The sequence below is a fragment of the Choloepus didactylus genome, chromosome 2 (genome assembly GCF_015220235.1).
Source record: "Choloepus didactylus isolate mChoDid1 chromosome 2, mChoDid1.pri, whole genome shotgun sequence".
In the NCBI taxonomy this organism is placed as follows: domain Eukaryota; kingdom Metazoa; phylum Chordata; class Mammalia; order Pilosa; family Megalonychidae; genus Choloepus; species Choloepus didactylus.
In genome coordinates this window covers 106,994,621-107,015,506 of record NC_051308.1, presented here as the reverse complement: position 1 = coordinate 107,015,506, position 20,886 = coordinate 106,994,621, and the positions used below count along the sequence as shown (strand labels likewise).

Sequence of the window (20,886 nt, the reverse complement as noted above, 5' to 3'; positions counted from 1 at the left end):
CAGTATGAAAACTGTCGTAGTTCAAAATTTTTCAAAGCTAAAGTACATGTGGAAGAAAATACAATGACAGTAATGAAAGATAGATATGGGAAAATATGAAAGACATAAAATATATGCTATTTTAACTATATTTTGTGGATAATTGAAGGACATTTACTTTTGTAAATAAGATCAGAGTAGTCTTCTAGAAAGACAATTCTGTTGCTAGGTGAAGGATGCCTTCAGGTCAAGGAACACAGGATGTGGGAAAGAGTAAGAATGATTTGATTAAATAATAATGATTTGATTAATATCAATATAATCTAGTGTTAGCAATAACAACTATGTCAGGGATCTTAGGGAAAGTATCTGAGCTTCTCTATTCAGAAATTCAGGGACTGGTCCTGGGAACAACAGCATGTCCATCCAAATCAGCTATATCAATGGTAAGATACTGAAGTGAAACAAAATTATTCTAGCTATATGCTTTCTGTAAGTGTAAACCAGACCTAATATCTAGTAAGAGTTTGTAGAGGAGCCATAAGGTGGGTGCTAAGGCAGTAGCATAGTTGCAACCCAAATTAATTTTAATAAAGACTGCATGGAAATGGGGTATGATTAGTTGTCACTGTATCAGATAAGGGCATACAACACAAAGAACGATGAATGTTTAAACACGAAGAAAGATAAATGGATGTTTATCTACATGGAGAGTGTATTAAAAAGCTGGAGGTAGGTTCTCAGACATTAGTGTTGCTTCTTATTGAATATATGCACCAGTAATATGATTGAATGACCACTTCAAATTATAACAAATATAGATAAAAGACCTTTGGACATTAGGTCTTCCAAAGATTAAGCAGAGACTACATATGTTTGCAAGGAGGGGGCATGAAGAATAGGTCTTACGTGAGCAAATGTTTTTACATTTCCTTTGAACATGTGTACCCAAACTCACTGGTATAATAATTGACAGAAGAGTAGTTTGGTTTTATATCTATAAAGGTAATTTCTGGTTAATTTACAATCTTGCTTTATTTTACATGCCAGTTGTTTTCCATTCAAACCACACTGGCACTAGGTACTTTATGAAGAGTAAGTCTCCTTGGTTACTCAGTCCTAAAGGTGTCTCAGCTTGATCACACAGACTTTATTCCATGGGATAAACTCTCCATGGCCAATTCCACCTCTGTCACTGATTTCCTACTACTGGGCTTCTCAAGCCTTGGGGAACTGCAGCTTGTCCTCTTTGTGCTCTTTCTTTCCCTCTATTTGATCATCCTGAGTGGAAACATCACCATCATCTCAGTCATCCGCCTGGATCGCAGCCTCCACACACCCATGTACTTCTTTCTGTGTGTCCTTTCTATCTCTGAGACCTTCTACACAGTTGTTATCCTGCCCAAAATGCTTGTCAACCTGCTATCTGTACTCAGGACACTTTCTTTTGTGAGTTGTGCCACCCAGATGTTCTTCTTCCTTGGTTTTGCTGTTACAAATTGCCTGCTTCTGGGAGTGATGGGTTATGATCGCTATGCTGCCATCTGCCAGCCTTTGTACTACAACATTCTTATGAGCTGGAGCGTATGTGGACAACTGGCAGCTACTTGTATTGCTAGTGGCTTCCTGATATCTCTGGTAGGAACAACTTTGGTCTTTAGTCTTCCTTTTTGTGACTCCAACAAAGTCAACCACTACTTTTGTGATATTTCACCTCTCATCCATCTTGCCTGTGGTGATACTCACATCAATGAGCTGGTCATTTTCATTTGTGGGGTCTTGGTGCTTGTTGTGCCCTTGTTCCTCATCTGCTCTCCTATGGCTTCATTGTCCGCACCATCCTGAGGATCCCTTCAGCTGAAGGCAAGCGAAAAGCCTTCTCGACCTGTGCCTCCCATCTCACTGTGGTCATTGTCCACTATGGCTGTGCTTCCTTTATCTACCTGCGACCTTCAGCCAGATACACATCAGGCAAAGACAGGCTGGTGACGGTGACCTATACCATCATCACCCCATTGTTTAGCCCCATGGTGTACAGCCTCAGGAACAAAGACGTCCAGATGGCTCTTCGTAAAATGATTGGGAAGACTGGGTATTCTCCCAAGACTTTATAATTAGTAAACGTGGAAGCTGAGGTTACCTGCCACCTTTCCCTGTGACCCACAGATAAATCCTTTCCTTGATACTAGATATGTTAGCCTGGATCATAGGACAGTATGATAGATGTCAGCTGATACCCTTCTTTCAGGCATCTTGACATAAAACATATTTGACCGGTGATAGTGATCTGCCCACACAGTCCTTTCCCTTTTGCCCAGAGCACATGACCATTCTAAAGCTAATTAAGATTTATGGCAGCATCTCATTCCACTGCTGTATCTTTTCCCAATAGGGAGGGAGTGGAGTCCTTCCACTATGGCACAAAAGGAGTATACATAGATAACTGCCTGCCTCAGCCATGGAATGAAAACTGCTGGCCATGGGAGGCCCAATACTAAAACTGACCTTGCTCTTTGTCTTCTCTATGTGATGAAATGCTGTTCCACCAGTGTCTGTGTGAGGCATGCTTTTGTTGACGACCCTGGCACCTGCAAACCATGGAGTGTGTTGGGACTACAGGACTACTGTGCTTGTTGAAGACATTGTTATGCTCTTGCTACCCTCCATGCAGGGAGACTCCTTCTTTGTTGTGAAACATATGTCTCTTCTGGCCAACAGTTTGGTGCATTGAGTAGGTTGTGGACAGTTTAGACAGTCTCTGTGCAGAAACTAACTTTCATTATTCATGCATTTGGGAAGAGGAGATAAGAGTTGGTGAAGAAGGCAAGGTGACTTATTACCATTTCTGCTAAGAGTGGCACTTCATTTACTAGTATAAGAAAATTGTGTAAGACAGACATTTGATATTTATTAAATGTACATATTTACTAATATAGCTTTTTGATAAATGAACAAGTGAATGAATTAATAAGCAAATAGAAATTGAGTTGCCTACTCAGTGAAAATATTGATCCACTAGGATAGAAAAGCTAAACTGATAAATTCTACTGCATCCCACTCTTGAAAATGAGGGAACTCAGAGTGAAAACACTCATATAGTAACAATAAAAGAACTTTATCTGGAACGTGTAGGATTAGCAGTCAGTGGATTGCTTGAATTGAGCTACATTAGCTAAAGAAATTTCATTTTGTAATCCACTTCTGTACTTTTATATTCTTTAATTATTTGGTTGCTTTTCATGGCTTCTTATTACTTTATCAAATTCTAACTTGATCTGAGTTGCTTTTAAGGGAAAGGGATTTTCCTCAGCTTTAGACAACTCTAAAATCCCTAGAGGTCAGGCATGGCTAATGCAATGGTGGCCTCTTCTGGAAAACCAGGGAAAATGTTCTGAACAAAAATAATTGTTCATATTGAGGAGGGGTCTTATAGCTTGTGATTCTTTCTTTTTGAAGTTTAAAACTACAATTACAGCAGAAGTTTAAATAAGGTTCATCTTCTTAGCAGAATTATAAGCTGTTAATAGGATTAAGTACTACCCTTACATTATATATCTCTAGTGTTATTTAAGTATACCAACAGATTCTACTTGCTCTAAAGTCCCTTCCAACTCTCTTTTAAAAAGTGGGTCAAAGACAGTTTTTGTAACTCAGTGAAAGGGTGAACTAGAGTCAACAAAATATTATTGTCAGTAAAAATATTCAGGAGTAAGGGTTTGAGTGAAAGAAGTTTCAGTAGTTCATGTAAAAATAAAATAATACAGCTTGAAAAAAAGAAAAGGAAAAAATAAAAGAATACCTTAGGAGGAGTTCTGCTTAATGAAACTCAAAAGGAAACCCAAGAAGAAACCGTAGGACCTGCTTCCTGAAAATGAAATAACATGAAATGTAGAAGAAGGAATATTTACCAGACGTTTAAAAGCCCATGTGCTCTAAGTCTCTGTCACAAAAAACCTATGAGAGGAGTACTATTAGTATTTCTATTTTACAGTTGAAGAGGCTGAGGCACAGACGATTACAAAATTAATAAATGGCAGGTCTAGTATTGTTACAAAGCAAGTTTTCAGACATTTTCATTCTCTAATTGCTATTTGAAACAGGCAATTGTAAAAAGATCCCCTTAAACACTGTAAGAAATGTAGAAATGTACTGGAAACAAATGTCATCTCTGAAAATTTTGAAGCAATTACATGAATTGGCTTAATCAATACAGCATTTTCTACTAAGCATAATCCTTCTGAATCCCTCTGTTTATTGCTCTTCATTTCAGAGTGGCACTAACTATTTGCATTTTGCAGGGTAAACACAATCTGCTCCTTCATTCTTGTTCTCTTTAGATGGATCCCTGGGATCAGGTCAAACAATCTAATTCTTTTTGTGTTACAGAATTCCTGTCGCTGGGAAAATTCCTGCTTATTCTCTTTGTTGTTTTTCTGTAGCTTTATCTGGTTATCCTAAATGGGGGCACCATCACTGCCACTATTGTCATCCTGGATGACAGCCATCAAACTTAATGTACTGTTTCCTAGGGAGCATGTCCAATTCAGATGCTGCCCAAAATGCTTGCACAGATGTTGTCTCTGCTCAGAGCAATTTCGTTTGTTGGCTGTGCCACTCACATGTTTTTCTTCCTTGGCTTTGCTGTCACTGATTGTATGCTACTGGGAGTGATGGGTTATGACTGCTATGCTGCTATCTGCCGTCCACTTTGTTACCCCATCCTCATGAACTGGCAGGCATGTGGACAGCTGGCAGCTGCTTCTGCTGTGATTGGCTTTATATTCTCACTGATAGGTTCTTAGGCTCCCATGAGGTCCACCACTAGCTGTGACATGTCACCGTATGTCTGGCTTGCCTGTACTGGTTCCAACATCAGTTGACTGGTGGTTTCAATTGCTGGAATTTTAACACATTTTAAGCGCAGTCTTCCTGTCTTTCATTTGCATGTTATATGGCTTCATTGTCTGTACCATCCTAAGGATCTCATTAGCTGCAGGCAAATAAAAACCCTTCTCTGCGTGAACTTCCCATCTATCTGTGATTATTGTCCTCTATGGCTGTACCTCTCTTGTCTATCTCAAACTATCAGCCAAATACTCACCCAACAAGATAGGCTAGTGACAGTGACATACACAGTCATGACCCCATTATTGAACCCTATGGTTTATAACCTCATGAACAAGGTTATCCATTCAGAAAGTGATTGTCCAAGAAAGATTTTATTCTAAAGCTCCATAATGGTAATATTTCACATCTACAGAAACATCCTTTCTGATGATATAATGATAATTATGTTGACGAAACTTTTGTCTTTCATTTATATGGTAATTTACTGGCCTCTTAGTACAAGGTTTTCCAAGTTATTATTTTGATGGGCTTTGTGGAGTGCATGCTTAAACTTGGGTTAATCGTTAATCAGGTCTGATCATCAAATATGTTCCAACATTGCACACTAAATATTTTGACTTCTCAGGATGCTGAATTAAAGAACGATTTTGTTCTCTTCAGTGAGGGATAAGTAACATTGTGAAAAATAATTTAATATAGAAAGTTCAATTATCACAATTTTTCTAGGGTTTAGGTATAGCATAGTAACATCCTTTGCAAAAAGATTATGGAAAAATTGGACCAATTTAAGAGAATATTAATCATATAATCATGAGCTACTGATGAGGAAAGGACTTCTCATTGCTCTGTCATTGCAGGAAGTCAACCTTCAGCACTCTAGTCTCTGATATCTCTTAAGTATTATAACATTCCATCTTTATATGTATTTCTCCTCTTGGTCCTAGTTATTGTCTCTGGAAATGCATAACTTGTATCTAATCTTTCACCTGCACAGCAGCCAATCAAATATTCAGCAATCAAAAATGTTTCCCTTGCAACATCTTTACCCTTTCTGAATATTGATTTTCATGATATATCAGAATTCACACATTCATCAAAATCCTGATCATCTTTCTCTGAATTCTTCTCTAGCTACTCCACATTTTGATAGTGCTCTTAAAATGAATCGTCAGGACATGTTTGCAATACTCTAGTTGAGGCATACTTGCATTTTCTAGAAGTCCAATTTATGTTAAAGCGGCTTACATTTTCATCACATTCCTATCAATTCTACCATGTGCTCTTCTCTGATCACTAGGTCTTTTTAGATTAAAGAGTTTTATGTTATATATTTACAACTCTGTAATTATGAAAGCTTTTCTGCTTAGTTTCTTTAAATTTTATTCTTCTTTAAAATAATCTCAGATTTGGCATTGTTCCCTTAAATACCCCCTTTAGTATTAGGTCCATAGTTCCAGAGTATCCAGGTTTTTTGTATCTCATTTATAACATACAGCCCATTGTATGGATAAGTCCCTTTTATTGCTCCACTCTGTATCTTCTGGGTTTGAATATTAAACAGTATTTATGCTCTGTGAAAAAACAATTAATACAGCTTGTGTGGGTTCTAATATTTATGCTCAATGGAAAGAATACTGTGGTTTATATTAATGCCTACCAAAGGCCAGATGTGAGTGATTGACACTGGTCAAATGTTTTCCATCTTTGTCTTAGATAATCCTTAAAATAAAATCACTTAGCCAAACTTCTGACATGCTGTTTCCCCCTCTATATGATGTCGTTTTTCTCTAGATGCTTTCAAAATTTTCTTTTCTATGTCTTTTAATTGCTTGATTATGGTGTTTCTAGGTGTAGATATCTTTGTGTTTATCCTACTTGGATTTCATTAGGCTTTTTGTATGGTATACCAATATTTTTCATACAAATTGGGAAGTTTTCAGGCATTATCTTTTCAAATATTTTTCTCTTGCTTTCTCTCTCTACTCACTTTTAGGGACTTCTATTATATGTATACTGATATATTTGATGATGAATGACAGGTCTTGGTTCATTTTTCTCCATTCTTTTTGCTTTTTCATCTTTAAATTGGATAATTTTTATTGATCCATCTTCACATTCACTGATTGTTTCTTCTGCAACTTCATATTTTCTGTTGCAATGCATTTGTGAAGTTTTATTTTCAGTTATTTAACTTTTCACCTCCAGAATTTCCATTTGTTTCACTTATGTCCCCTTTTTCCAATGTTTTCTATTTGATGAGTCAATGTCTTACTGTCTTTTAATTCTTCACATATGGTTTCCTTTTGTTTTTTGATATATATATTGAATATATATTTGAATAAATATATATATTTGAATGAATATATATTTTGAATATATATTACATATACACAAATATATATACATCTATGTACATACATATATACAGCTTTAAAATGTTCTTTGATAATTCCAGTTTCTTGGCTCCATCAGAGATAGAGACTCATGGATGCTTTTTAACTTGAGTATGACTATTTATTTTTGCATATCTCATTTTTTTTTTTTTTTGCTTAAAGCTACACATTTTAAATGATTTATTGTAACAATTCTGGTTTCTTATTCTCCCTACCATAATCAGTGGTTGTGTTTGTTCCTTTTCATTTGTTTATATGTTTTCTTTTTTATAAATTGACGCTGTTTTTTTAATTTTTTTAAATTCATATTTATTGAGATATATTCACATACAACGCAGTTATATGAAACAAAGCTTACATTCAATTGTTTACCATACCATTATATAGTCGTGCATTCATCACCAAAATTAATTTTTGACATTTTCATTACCATGCACACAAAAATAATAAGAATAAAAATTTAAGTGAAAAAGAACAATTAAAGTAAAAAAGAATACTGGGTACCTTTTTTTTTCCTTTCCCCATTTTTCTACTCATCCATCCATAAACAATACAAAGGGGACTATGGTCCACATGGCTTTTTCCCAATCTCATTTTTACATCTCATAAGCTACATTTTTACACAATTGTCTTCAAGATTCATGGGTTCTGGGTTGTAGTTTGATAGTTTCAGGAATTTACTGCTAGCTATTCCAATTCACTAGAACCTAAAAAGGGTTGTCTATATTGTGCATAAGAGTGCCCATCAGAGTGACCTCTTGGCTCCTTTTGGAATCTCTCTGCCACTGAAGCTTATTTCATTTCCTTTCACATCCCTGCTTTGGTCAAGAAGATGTTCTCCATCCCATGATGCCAGGTCTAGATTCCTCCCTGGGAGTCATATTCCAAGCTGCCAGGGGGATTCATTCCCCTGGGTGTCAGATCCCACATAGGGGGAAGGGCAGTGATTTCACCTGCCAAGTTGGCTTAGCTAGAGAGAGAGGGCCACATATAAGCAACAAAGAAGCATTTGAGAGGAGGCTCTTAGGCACAGTTATAGGGAGTCCTAGCCTCTCCTTTGCAGCAACAGTCTTCCCAAGGGCAAGTCCTGTGGTAGAGGGCTCAGCCCATCAAACCACCAGTACCCTATGTCTGTGAGCATATTAGCAACCATCGAGGTGGGGGAGCACAACACCTCTGCATTCTCCACCAACTCCTCAAGGGGGCTCTGTATATTTTTTTCATTTTTTTTTAATTAACTCTTTTTTAAAAAATCAACTATATCAAAAAAAATTAAAAACAAAACATATAATGAAAAAAACATTTCAAACAAACCATAACAAGGGAGTCCAACATGTTCCTACTCTACCTAAAGAAAATAACCTAATGTAACGACATTTCTGTGAACTTGTTCCTACCATACCCATCAGAAATTGACAAACCATAGTCATTCCTGGGCATTCCCAGAATGTTAAATTTACCCACAATAGCTTATTGGTTCTTATTGAGTTATCGTTCCCCCTTCATTAATTGCTCTCTATCTCTAGTTCCCCTACATTCTACATTATAAACCATTATTTTAGGAGTGTGTTGTTTAACCTCCAGGTGTTTGTGAATTTTCTAAGTCTCTGATGCTTACTGACTTCTATTTGTATTCCGTTGTGGTCAGAGAATGTGCTTTGAATAATTTTAATTTTCCTAAATTTATTGAGGCTTGTGTTATGTCCCAGCATATGGTCTATTCTGGAGAAAGTTCCGTGATCACTAGAGAGGAATGTATATCCTGGTGATCTGGGATGTAATGTTCTATATATGTCTGTTAAATCAAATTCATTTATCTGATTGTTAGTTTTTCATTTTCCTTATTGGTCTTCTGTCTGGTTGATCTATCTATAGGAGAGAGTGATGTGTTGAAGTCTCCCACAATTATTGCAGAAGCATCCATTGCTTCCTTTAGTTTTGCCAGTTGATGTCTCATGTATTTTGTGGCACCTTGATTGGGTGCATAGACATTTACGATTGTTATTTCTTCTTGTTGAATTGCCCCTTTTATTAGTATGTAGTGGCCTTCTTTGTCTCTCATAACATCCTTGCATTTAAAGTCTATTTTTTCTGAGATTAGTATTGCTACTCCTGCTTTCTTTTGACTGCAGCATGCAAGAAATATTTTTTCCATCCTTTCACTTTCAATTTTTTTGTGTTCCTGTGTCTAAGATGAATCTCTTTCATGCAACATATTGATGGTTCATTTTTTTGATTCATTCTGCCAATCTATGTCTTTTAATTGTGGAGTTTAATCCATTTACATTCAGTGTTAGTACTATGACAGCATTTCTTGAATCGGCCATCCTATCCTTTGGTTTATGTTTACAGATATAGTTTTTCCCTCTCTCTCTTATTGCCCTTTAATGAACCAATACTGAATCTCTTTAGTACTGAACCTTTCCTATAACTCTCTCTCCTTTCTTTGTTTCTCTGTCGGTAGGGCTCCCTCTAGTATCTAAAGTAGGGCAGGTCTTTTATTAGCAAAATCTCTTAGCATTTGTTTGTGAAAAATTTAAACTCTCCCTTAAATTTGAAGGAGAGCTTTGCCAGATAAAGTATTCTTGGTTGGAAATTTTTCTCTCTCAGAATTTTAAATATGTCATGCCACTGCCTTCTCACCTCCATGGTGGCCACTGAGTAGTCACTACTTAGTCTTACATTGTTTCCTTTGTATGTGGTGAATTGCTTTTCTCTTGCTGCTTTCAGAATTTGCTCGTTCTCATCAGTATTTGACAGTCTGATCAGAATATGTCTTGGGGTGGGTTTATTTGGATTTATTCTCTTTGGAGTTCACTGGGCATTTACGCTTTGTGTATTTATAATGTGTAGAAGCTTTGGGAAGTTTTCCCCAACAATTTCTTGGAATACTATTTCTAGACCTTTACTCTTCTCTTCCCCTTCTGGGACACTAATAAGTCTTATATTTGGATGTTTTATTTTATCTATCATTTCCCTGAGGTCCATTTTGATTTTTTCAATTTTTTTTCCCCATTCTTTCTTTTGTTCTTTCATTTTCCATTCTGTGGCCCTCGAGGTTTCTGATTCATTGTTCAGTTTCTTCTAGTCTTGTACTATGAGTATCCAGAATCTTTTTAATTTGGTCAGGAGTTTCTTTTATTTCCATAAGAGCATCTATTTTTTTTTATTTACTCTTGCAATTTCTTCTTTATGCTCTTCTAGGGTCTTCTTCATGTCCTTTATATCCTATGTCATGCTCTTGTTGTTTGTCTTTAGTTCTTTGATTAATTGCTCCAAGTACTGTGTCTCCTCTGATCTTTTGATTTGGGTGTTTGGGTTTGGATTATCCATATTGTTTGGTTTTTTCATATGCTTTAAAATTTTCTGTTGTTTTTGGCCTCTTGGCATTTGCTTTACTTGATAGGGTTCTTTTGGGATATGTAGGATTATTTGAAGACTAATCTCTAATTTGTCAGATCTACAGCTTGGTAGAGTACACTTTCTCTAACTAACCAGCAGATGGTGTCCACGAGTCACCTATTCCCCTCAAGTCAGTTCTCCCAACTTTGTCTTTGTGGTGTGTGGGGTTCTGATTCTTGTGGGGTCCAATTGGTGCACCCAGTTTGGGTGTGTTGTTGGTGCTGTCTGCCTGAATGTGGGGTGTGTGTCTGAGTGTTTAGGGAGGGAGGGCAGCTTTAATAATCAAACCTCCCAGGTGTTCCTGGAGATTTAAGGCTGTTGCAGGAATCTAAACCTTCATTTCAGTCTCACCACAGACTGTCTCTGCCACTGACCAACAAGTCCTTGGTATTGGCGTATGGTCCCTGGTATTTCTGAATGGGTCCCTCTTCTAAGCCGTGCCCTTCTAGGGCCTCTGCTGAGGGAAGGTTGTGCTATGTCACAAGTGCGTGCCATCCCCCAAGGGAAGTTCTGGGCTGCCGGGTCATGTAGGGGCATTCACAGTCTGTTGTAAGGATGGCTGAATGGGGTGTGTTAATTTCCCCCTTTTTGCACAGCTCCACCTTCCCAGCTCTGGGACAGCTATCTGTGGGTGCGAGAAAGGCTATTATCCATGCCCGATAATGTGGCATGTGCGTGTGTTGCTGGAAACACTTCCTGTCACACTGGGTTTTTTGGCGTGGCTCTGGGCTGTGGCACCTGCACTGGGCAGGAGCGTTCCCAGCCCACTGGGAAGATGGCTGCAAGGGGCATGGTTACTTTACCCTTTTGGTTCACCTCTGCCTTCCTTGTTCTGAGACAATTAGCAGCGAGTGTGTGAAAGGCTATCTTCCACACCAGATATTGGGGGTGTTCCCACAGCCTCTTCCTGCTGTGTTTCACTGTGTAGTTCTCACTGCCATATCTGCAGCAGCTTTTGTTTTTTTTTTTTTTTTTTTTAAATAACTAGTCCACCTCCAAATGCCAACCCACAGTTTCCCCACACCACAGAGTGGCTGCTGGACATTCAGCAGGCTTACTCACTCATTTCAGAATGCAGACTCCCAGTTTCACCAAGTGCACTGTCCCTGTGGATTTAGCAGACTTTGTCCAGCTGATGCATCACTACAACTGGTGTTCTGTGTCACTTTATGGCTTTTATCTAGTATTTTTCACGGAGGTGTTCTTTTGCCCTGTCTCTCCTAGCCACCATCTTAGGTTTTCCCTGTTTATGTGTTTTTTTAATTGACTTTCCAGGATTAATTACATGGAGTCTATCTCCATTGAAATATATGGCTGCAGATGCCTGAGGTCAGTTATATATGTGTGTGTGCAGTTGTTATTTATTTTCTACCATGGTCTCTCAGAAGTTTCCTGGGTCAGCATAGCCCAGTTGTCGTCTAGTGGTGGTCAAAAGTTGTGCTTAAACATATTGAGCCAGTAGGGCCTCTACCCGACGGATCTACATGTGACTTGAAGAATATGTTCAATGTTCACATAGTTTACAGTGTACCCTGGATCTCATTTTCTGCTAAGCTTTCTTGTGTCTTCTTTGAACATGTATAAGGCCTCATGTTAAGCTAGGGATGTGTGGATAGCCAGGGCCTGCTTCAGTATCTCCTGAAGAAACAATATAGTCTTGTACATGTACAAGATCTTACAGACTGGTAGGAATTTGGGGGTCTGTTCAAGACCCATGATGGTATTTGTATTCTTCAGATGTCCTGGTTAAATTTATGGCTAATCTGGCAGACTTTGGCTTGCCCCTGTCAGGATCACGGCTGCAGGCTACCTAAGATATTGTCCTTCTTATTCAGTTAGGAGTATGATTGCTACAATATCTGACAATGCCCTATGAATGAATCTTTCTGCACTTTGCTACAAATCAAGTTAACTTCCTCCAGCAGGAGCTACTGGTTTCCACAGTCTGTGCCACTCTGGTAGAACTCCTGTGTTGATGGAGATAGGGAAGTGGGATATGAATAAACCCATGTTAAAGTCCCATTTTTCTAAAGTGAAATTTGGTAGCTTTTTTTTGTTGTTGTTAAATGTTCTCAATTTTGTGATAGGATTTTTGTCAGTTTTCAGAGGTCTGAAGTATTTCTTTTTTGACAAATTTGCCCAGTCTTATCACTGCTTTTGGGGAACAGAATTTGCTGATCTCCTCACTCCTCAATTTTGAAATTCTTCTCTATGGTTCTAAATAAAATATAAAAAGTGCTAAGTACCTAAACTATATTGAATAATTTGGGGCATAAATATTGAAATCATGTCAATTATGGAAACATGAGATAGAAGTGATGCTTAGTTTATTTTGAGTGATGGTTGTAATATAGACTCTTTTAAATAGTGAGGATGCCCAGGACTCCAGCAGTCTACAACTACAGTCAACCTTTCAATGTACAGCCTGCCAGCTTGTTTCAGTGCTTTAACAGTATTAGTCAAGGAGATCAAACTGGGGTTTTCCCCTCTACCCTCTTTCCCTTACACTTGCAGCTCCTTTTTCATTGGCCAGTGGCCATACCTAGCTACTCCAGAACTCACTGGTCACCACCTACACATTGGTGATTGCACAGTTTGCAAGTTCCAGACCTTGTTATTAGAGTCTCAATCCTGATGTCACCAGGAATTTGGCCAGCTACCTACATTGAGACTGCTTGACTTTTTTTTTAAATTCATTTTATTGAGATATTTTCACATACCACACAGTCATACATAACAAATCATACATTTGATCGTTCACAGTACTATTACATAGTTTTGCATTCATCACCAAAATCAATCCCTGACACCTCCATTAGCACACACACAAAAATAACAAGAATAATAATTAAAGTGAAAAAGAGCAGTTAAAGTAAAAAAGAACACTGAGTGCCTTTGTTTGTTTGTTTGTTTTTTTCCTTCCCCCATTTTTCTACTCATCCATCCATACACTGAACAAAGGGGAGTGTGGTCCTTATGGCTTTCCCAATCCCATTGTCACCCCTCATAAGCTACATTTTTATACAATTATCTTCAAGAGTCATGGGTTCTGGATTGTAGCTTGACAGTTTCAGTTATCTATTGCCAGCTCCCCCAATTCATTAGAACCTAAGAAGACTTGTCCATATTGTATGCTTGACTTCTTGAGAAGAGAGGTTATGCCTCAATTTGAGTGTCCCTGGAGCAGAGAGTGAAACTAGGACTCCCCTTCCTCTTCTCCTGGCTCCTCATCTTTGGGCTGGTTGCCCTTTGTTGCAAAACATTCTAGCAGCTGGCAACTGAGTACTAAGCAAGCCCACCATCCAGAATGGTCTACCACAGGCAAATAGGATAGTGTGAGGCAGGTTTTTCTGTCTTGTTATATAATTATATAGAAAATATCCTTAAATTGTAATCAAGTTTTTTTTTTTTTCCCTGCGTTTTCAGGTGTTGGATACATAGCTTTAAAGAGATTCTCAAAGAAGTGTCTGCTTTGGCATATGGCCTAGAGTAATTAATGTAATTATCCATGGTGGAATAGGTCAGGCCAGCTATTTCACTCTTTATTCAGACTAAACACTTCTAAGACCTCCGCACTGTCAAGTGGCAACTTAATAAAAATAGCCCTACTTTTCAATGGACTGTGCCATTGGTGTAATTGATGCTCACACTTCTTTTTCCATCTATATCAATGGTTCTGCAAGAAAACATTTGTTTGGTCTAGGTTTAGCACCACTAGTTCTGCAATTGTGGCAATTTTGAACAAGTTGTCTCTAGAGACAACATGCGCATAAACTCAGTCACCCAGTTGTTCCCTGTTTACACATGAACAGGTCATAGACTAATTTAAAATTCACTTTTTCCTCATAGAGGGTTTGCACAAGGGTCATTGGCAAACTTTTTTGTAACCGGCCTGTGTAAACATTTTAGATTTTGTGGACCAAGAGGCAAAATAAATACAGCTTGACCCTGCTTTTCATGGGACAAATGAATTGGCTCAACTGGATCTGAAAGATTGCCACTTATGGAGCTTGTAAGTTGACATTGGCTGCTCGCTGTGGGAACTCAGCTCAGACTTTTAGCCAGGATCCTAGCTATTTTTTCCCTATGGTTTCTCTTTGAGCTTCTTGGGCTTCCTTAAAACATGGTGGCTAGGTTATAAGAGTAGATATTCTAAGAGATAGGAAGTAGACGCTGCTGGTCTTTACAGAGCAACTTAAAAATGGATACAGCATGACTTCTGCTGTAGCCTATCAGTCAAAGAAGTCATTCAATCCCCCTGGATTCAAGGGAAAGGGACATATATCCCAGCCCTCTATGTGAGTCCTATAAAAAAATGTCTGTCCATCTTTAATCTTATGCACACCTATAAGGAAGATAAAGCCTGTGGATGAATCTTCACAGCAAATTATTTCCTGAAGATGTAGTCATGGTCCCTATCATTGGCATACCTGAAGGATAGAGGAACCAGACCAAATTAATAGGGATGAACTTGGGCTTTTCTTTTACTACCCCAATCCTACAGCCTCTCTTGTATAAAACATGACTTACGCAAGCACAGCCCACATGCGCATCCTCAGAGAGGGGGGTGTCTAGCATTTGCCGCATTCCCAACCTCAGTGTCTGGCTGAATGGTAGAGGAATCAATAGGCCACCTGAAATTGTGAGAACATTGATGATTTCTGCTGAAACAAGGGTACTTTTACATTTTTCTCCGTATCCCAAGCATTATTGGTCGATTGACTGAACAAATATTTATCAAGTCACGTTATATTTCAGGAGCAGACTTGTTTCCTAAGTGTCTGAAAAATTTTTGCTACTCTGCCATTGTAATGGTCTTCATATTTTTCTCCCTTGTCTTTCAGAAGAGAAGCCATGAAATAGTTTAACTAATAATCTTTTACTCCATCTTTACAATGACATTTTAGAGGCATCAGACATGGAAATCCAAGGGAGTAGTTGCTATTTTTTCACAAATGGTTCCCAGAAAATCTCCATTCATCTAATGAGTCCCCAAAGAATTTATAAGAGGAATCCAACTCACAGCCCGCCCCCCACCCCATGCTGGGTGTTTTCAAAAGAGTCTTGTCTTTGGCCAACCAATTATCATAGTTTATTACCATGGTTCTACTTGCTAATTGGGGAAATGATGGACGAGTGTTGGACACAATGTGGTAATTGGCTCCCTATGGAGCTGTGTCTCAATTATGAGCTAAGACATTGAAGCCATGGCTAATGTAAAAAAGAAAGTCCATTGATGATACTCAAAGAGGCGATACCTAAGCATCCCACTGAGAAAATACACCAGTGTTATTGTTCTGTGGAATCATGTGGAAGGTTTTCTTATGCTGGTCCAGGGAGTTCCTGGTAAATGCAAGAACCCTGCATCATCATGACAGGAGAGATAATTTTGGTGAATTGCAACTGGAAACCCTCACAGAAGTGTGCAAGCAAAGTGTGAGAGTGAGGACAACTGCATGCCACTGGGCACAAGAACTCTTACTTGAAGGAATGTGAAACTTTAGTTTTTATTTAACTAGTTTGATATCATTTTGATAAGAAGAGAGACAGTTCAGTCTTTTATTTTTATTGTTAAGTGCAAAAACTTGGCTTTCCCATTTGTTAGTGATCTGTTAACTCTTAGTTCTTAGTAGTGGAACATAAGTTACCTGCCCAAATGATAGAAAGGGAAGCTGGATTTTGGAAAATAGAAGGGTAAAGAATGAGACTAGGACCCAATACAAGAGAGGACCAGAGGACACCTTTTGATCTTTTCACAGGGAGGACATAATATCATCCTTAGTAAGGAAGAAAACAAAAATGTATAGAACAGATACAATGTATGTGCAAGAGAAAATATTTTTACTGAGGAGGTATATGGCGGTGCACAGGGCATCCACACTTCTATAAAATGAGCTAAGTGGAATCATTACTAATTAATTAATGGACTACTTCATTTCTATATTCATCAACCATTTAAATCTCATTTATTTAATTATTGGGTAAGGTCTGAAGATATAAAATGGAATGAGGCATGATCATAATCTTTGAGGGTCTCAATTTTATTGGACAGGAAAAATAATTTGTATATAACATGTTAAGTATTTTGATAAAGATACATAAAACTACTTTAAAAACACTGGAAAGAGAATAGAAATTTCTACCTAGGCAGATCAGTGAAAATCCAGAATTGGTGACACAAAACATGAAGAATGAATGGGTACAGTAAAAGGCAAAAGGATATTGTACATTGAGATCTCTCTTTTTCGTGGGGTCTTGAGTCACAAAGGCATATTCCGGGAACATTAGGATTTCTGTGCAATTTCTGTGTGAAGAAGGCTTGATGGTAAGTGAGATAAAGAATGAGATTGTAGATATAGGTGGGGACAGAGCATCAGCTGCCTTATTATCCAGCTTAAGGAAATGAGATTTTGCCTTATAAATGATGAAGAGCCACTGAGCAGGATAATCAATCATCAATTCATTCTTTCTGCTTTTAGGTAGATAATTGAATTATGCATGCTTTTTTTTGTTTGTTTGTTTGCACACTGCATCTACATTCTCTAACCTGGCAATTTACCCTCCCTTCCAAGCTCAGGACACTATCACCTAATTCCAAATATTTCATGCAGCATTCAATACTGGGTTGAATGGATGAAGTCAGTCTTCATGGTGAATTTCATTTTCAAGCTTTAGTTGCCATAATGTTTCCAAGGATGAATTTGAAAGGCACATGGTTGATGGGGTGATGGTTGTTGTGGGGTAGACTTTGAGTAATCTCATCTTTCTTTCTTTTTAGGAATTCTAATGTTCTTTGAATACAAAGTCTTCTTTTACTCTGGTGATGATCTTGAAAGAGAGAAAATATAAAAAAAGGGAGGTCAGGAAAGTGGAGAGGTAAAGAGACCATGTCTCAGGAAGAATGCTAGTGGGGCCTGTGTTCTGGTCAAACATCGTGCTGTGTATTTATTACTTATGAAGTTTAGAGGTAAATAATTTAAGAGTTATAGAAATAGGAACTAAAGCTCTTGATACTAGTCACATTTCAAAATTTCATTAAACTCTCGTGAAGGCAAAAGAACAAATGATATTAGCACATTAGTTATTTGTGTGGGACTTCAGGCACTATCAAGTATTTTTTTCTCAATTGAAAATAAAAATGGATGAGACCATCTGATGATTAGAAATGAAAATGAGAAAGCAGCAAGTTTTAATAGATCTTTTGTTTCTACATTTTAAAAACGATGTCAGAGAATTTCTTCATCGCAGTTGAAGTACAATGTTAATTCTATGTCCTAGATTAATATTATGGGAAGAAGTTTGGAAAATCTTTGGAATCAAATGCCATTATGTGGGAATTTTGAAGTACTCTAGAGGAGAAACTGGGATTATTTGTGTTAATTTGCTCAAAAAAGTTTTCAACCCTTGGTATACCCCGGGCAGTCTCGTATGTGGTGGAAATGCAGTTTCTGGTCTCTGATAGGCAATAATTTGGAGAGACAGAGACAAATTTTAATACCAGTTGCACAGCTACTAAGATTTTGCCAATTCCTAAGGAAACCCAGAGGGAGAGAGGAAAAGCGATAAAGGATAATTAAGTAGCTGTTAGAACTCATACAATGGGTAAGTACTTTTTTAAACTAGCACTGAAAGAAAGCCTCAAAATTAACAGCAATAACAGCAAACATAAAACAGAATATTTTCAGATTTAGGAGGCAACAGGAAGGAAAACAACATAGTTACTCAAAATTACTCAATGATAAAGTTCATATGGAAGAATATATAATGGCATTTATGAGTGGAAAGGTAGATTAGGTAAAAGTATGAAAGACCTGGAATGTAATGAGGCTTTTATTAATTTTATAGATGATTGAAAGTGATATCAAAAGACACTCTGCAGCTATTGCTATTTACAATACGAGGAGATACAGTCCAGAGAGTCCATTTTTAAGGCACTTGTAGTAGTCCAGGCAAGAGCTAATTTCTTGGATAAAGGAAGGAATGGATCCTAGGAATAATGCAAGACAAAAATAGATGATGTGGAGGATTGAAATAGTGGGTTTAAAAATGCCTCTGAAACTTACAGACTAGAAACTAAGTGGATTTGAAAACTCTTTATTGTGATACAGAATTCAGGTGAAGGACAGAAAGCAGTAGGTGGGACAGGGTAAGAGTGTTTTGCTTAAAATGTATGTAAGGTAGTGTTAGCAATAACCACTGTGCCAGACAATTTAAGAAAGTACCTGAGTCTTTATATTCAGAAATGCACAGATTGTGGCAAAGATAGAACATATAACCACATGGGCAACCAGTGAATGCTGAAGCAAAATTAAATTATTCTAGCCATATGTTTTTTTCCTAAGGGGAAACTAGAACTAGTAACTCGTAAGAGTTTTTAGAGCATTCATAGAGCTAATTCTAAGTCAGTAGCAATAGTTCAAAATTAAATTAAGATTAATACAAATGTATGGAAAGGGGAAATATTATTGCCATGAAATGAAACTGTATTGTTTTAGGGCAAACCACACAAAGCAGATAAATGGATATTTCCCTAGATGGGGAATGCATTAAAAGGAAGTGGGGGTGAGGTGCGCCCTTAGACATTGGTTATCAAATATATGATCAGTAATCAGGATAGAAAAATGATTAATTAAAATCATAGTTAGTATAAATAAAAGCTCTTTTGGGGGATTAGATTACCAAAAAATTGAGCAGAGAGTACCCAGAGGGAGCATGAAAGATAGGCACTATGTGAGTAAATGTTTCTGCAGTTCATGTGAACACTTGTACTCACATTCACTGTTAAGATCATTGGCAGAAAAATAGCCATTTGGACACATATCAACTTTGGATAATTGTTCATTAATTACAATGCTTTCTTCTCTCCATGCTTGTTTCCCATTCAAAGCAGACTGGTGCTAGCTACTTAAGGTGTAAATCTCTGTAATTCCTCAATTTCAAAGGTCTCTGGTCCAGATCGTACTGACTTTATTCCATGGGATCAACTCTCCATGGCCAATTCCACCTCTGTCACTGAGTTCCTACTACTGGGCTTCTCAAGCCTTGGGGAACTGCAGCTTGTCCTCTTTGTGATCTTTCTTTCCCTCTATTTGATCATCCTGAGTGGAAACATCACCATCATCTCAGTCATCCGCCTAGATCGCAACCTCTGCACACCCATGTACTTCTTTCTGTGTGTCCTTTCTATCTCTGAGACCTTCTACACAATTGTTATCCTGCCCAAGATGCTTATCAACCTGCTATCTGTACTCAGGACACTTTCCTTCGTGAGTTGTGTCACCCAGATGTTCTTCTTCCTTGGTTTTGCAGTCACCAATTGCCTGATTCTGGGAGCGATGGGTTATGATCGCTATGCTGCCATCTGCCAGCCTTTGCACTACCACATTCTTATGAGCTGGAGGGTATGTGGACAATTGGCAGCCACTTGTATTGCTAGTGGCTTCTTGACATCTCTGGTAGGAACAACTTTGGTCTTTAGCCTCCCTTTCTGTGGCCCCAACCAGGTCGACCACTACTTTTGTGATATTTCACCTGTCATCCATCTTGCCTGTGCTGATACCCACATCAATGAACTGCTCATCTTCATTGGTGGGGTCTTGGTGCTTCTTGTGCCCTTGTTCTTCATCTGCGTCTCCTATGGCTTCATTGTCCTCACCATCCTGAGGATCCCTTCAGCTGAAGGCAAGCGAAAAGCCTTCTCGACCTGTGCCTCCCATCTCACTGTGGTCATTGTCCACTATGGCTGTGCTTCCTTTATCTACCTGCGACCTTCAGCCAGATACACATCAGGCAAAGACAGGCTGGTGACGGTGACCTATACCATCATCACCCCATTGTTTAGCCCCATGGTGTACAGCCTCAGGAACAAAGACGTCCAGATGGCCATTCAAAGAATTATTGGCAAGGCTGGGTTTTTCCCTAAGACTTTATAGTGTTAACACTTGAATGCTGTACACACATATCTGTGTCAGTTGGTCTTGGGTCAATAATTGTTTACATCATAAGAGTATCCATTCTACTTTTTTGTATAACTGTGTGACCTCATGGGTTGTTTCACATTAAGGAGATTTAATGTGCTTCTATGGAATGTGGGAATGTTCATATGTTTTTCTAATGGACATTGTAAATATTAAGAGAGATAACAAAGTATCTGGCAATCAAGGTTAACTCCTCCTGCCTTCCTTCTCCACTCTTCTTCTAGATTTATAATTCTCAAAAGTTTTTTAACAACTGTTGTCTCTTGCCATGTATATAGTTCCTTTGT

General features: G+C 38.1%; 2 protein-coding genes and 1 pseudogene across 2 annotated transcripts; all 3 read left to right on the top strand.

Moving 5' to 3' along the window:
- The first annotated feature begins 323 nt into the window (after positions 1-323).
- Positions 324-2,093, top strand: LOC119512660 (olfactory receptor 10R2-like). The gene is given in 3 exon segments (XM_037807489.1): positions 324-425; positions 1,105-1,786; positions 1,789-2,093. Coding segments are annotated over 3 exon segments (1,089 nt in total).
- A 2,433-nt stretch (positions 2,094-4,526) lies between these two features.
- LOC119512657 lies at positions 4,527-5,207 on the top strand (annotated as a pseudogene).
- A 14,405-nt stretch (positions 5,208-19,612) lies between these two features.
- On the top strand, positions 19,613-20,554 carry LOC119512651 (olfactory receptor 10R2-like). Its single transcript, XM_037807460.1, has one exon. The coding sequence runs from the start codon at positions 19,613-19,615 to the stop codon at positions 20,552-20,554; it is 942 nt and encodes a 313-aa protein (XP_037663388.1).
- Positions 20,555-20,886: the final 332 nt, after the last annotated feature.

Excerpts from the sequence above, each read along its gene's own strand:
- LOC119512651 (XM_037807460.1), top strand. The coding sequence starts at position 19,613 with ATGGCCAATTCCACCTCTGTCACTGAGTTCCTACTACTGGGCTTCTCA.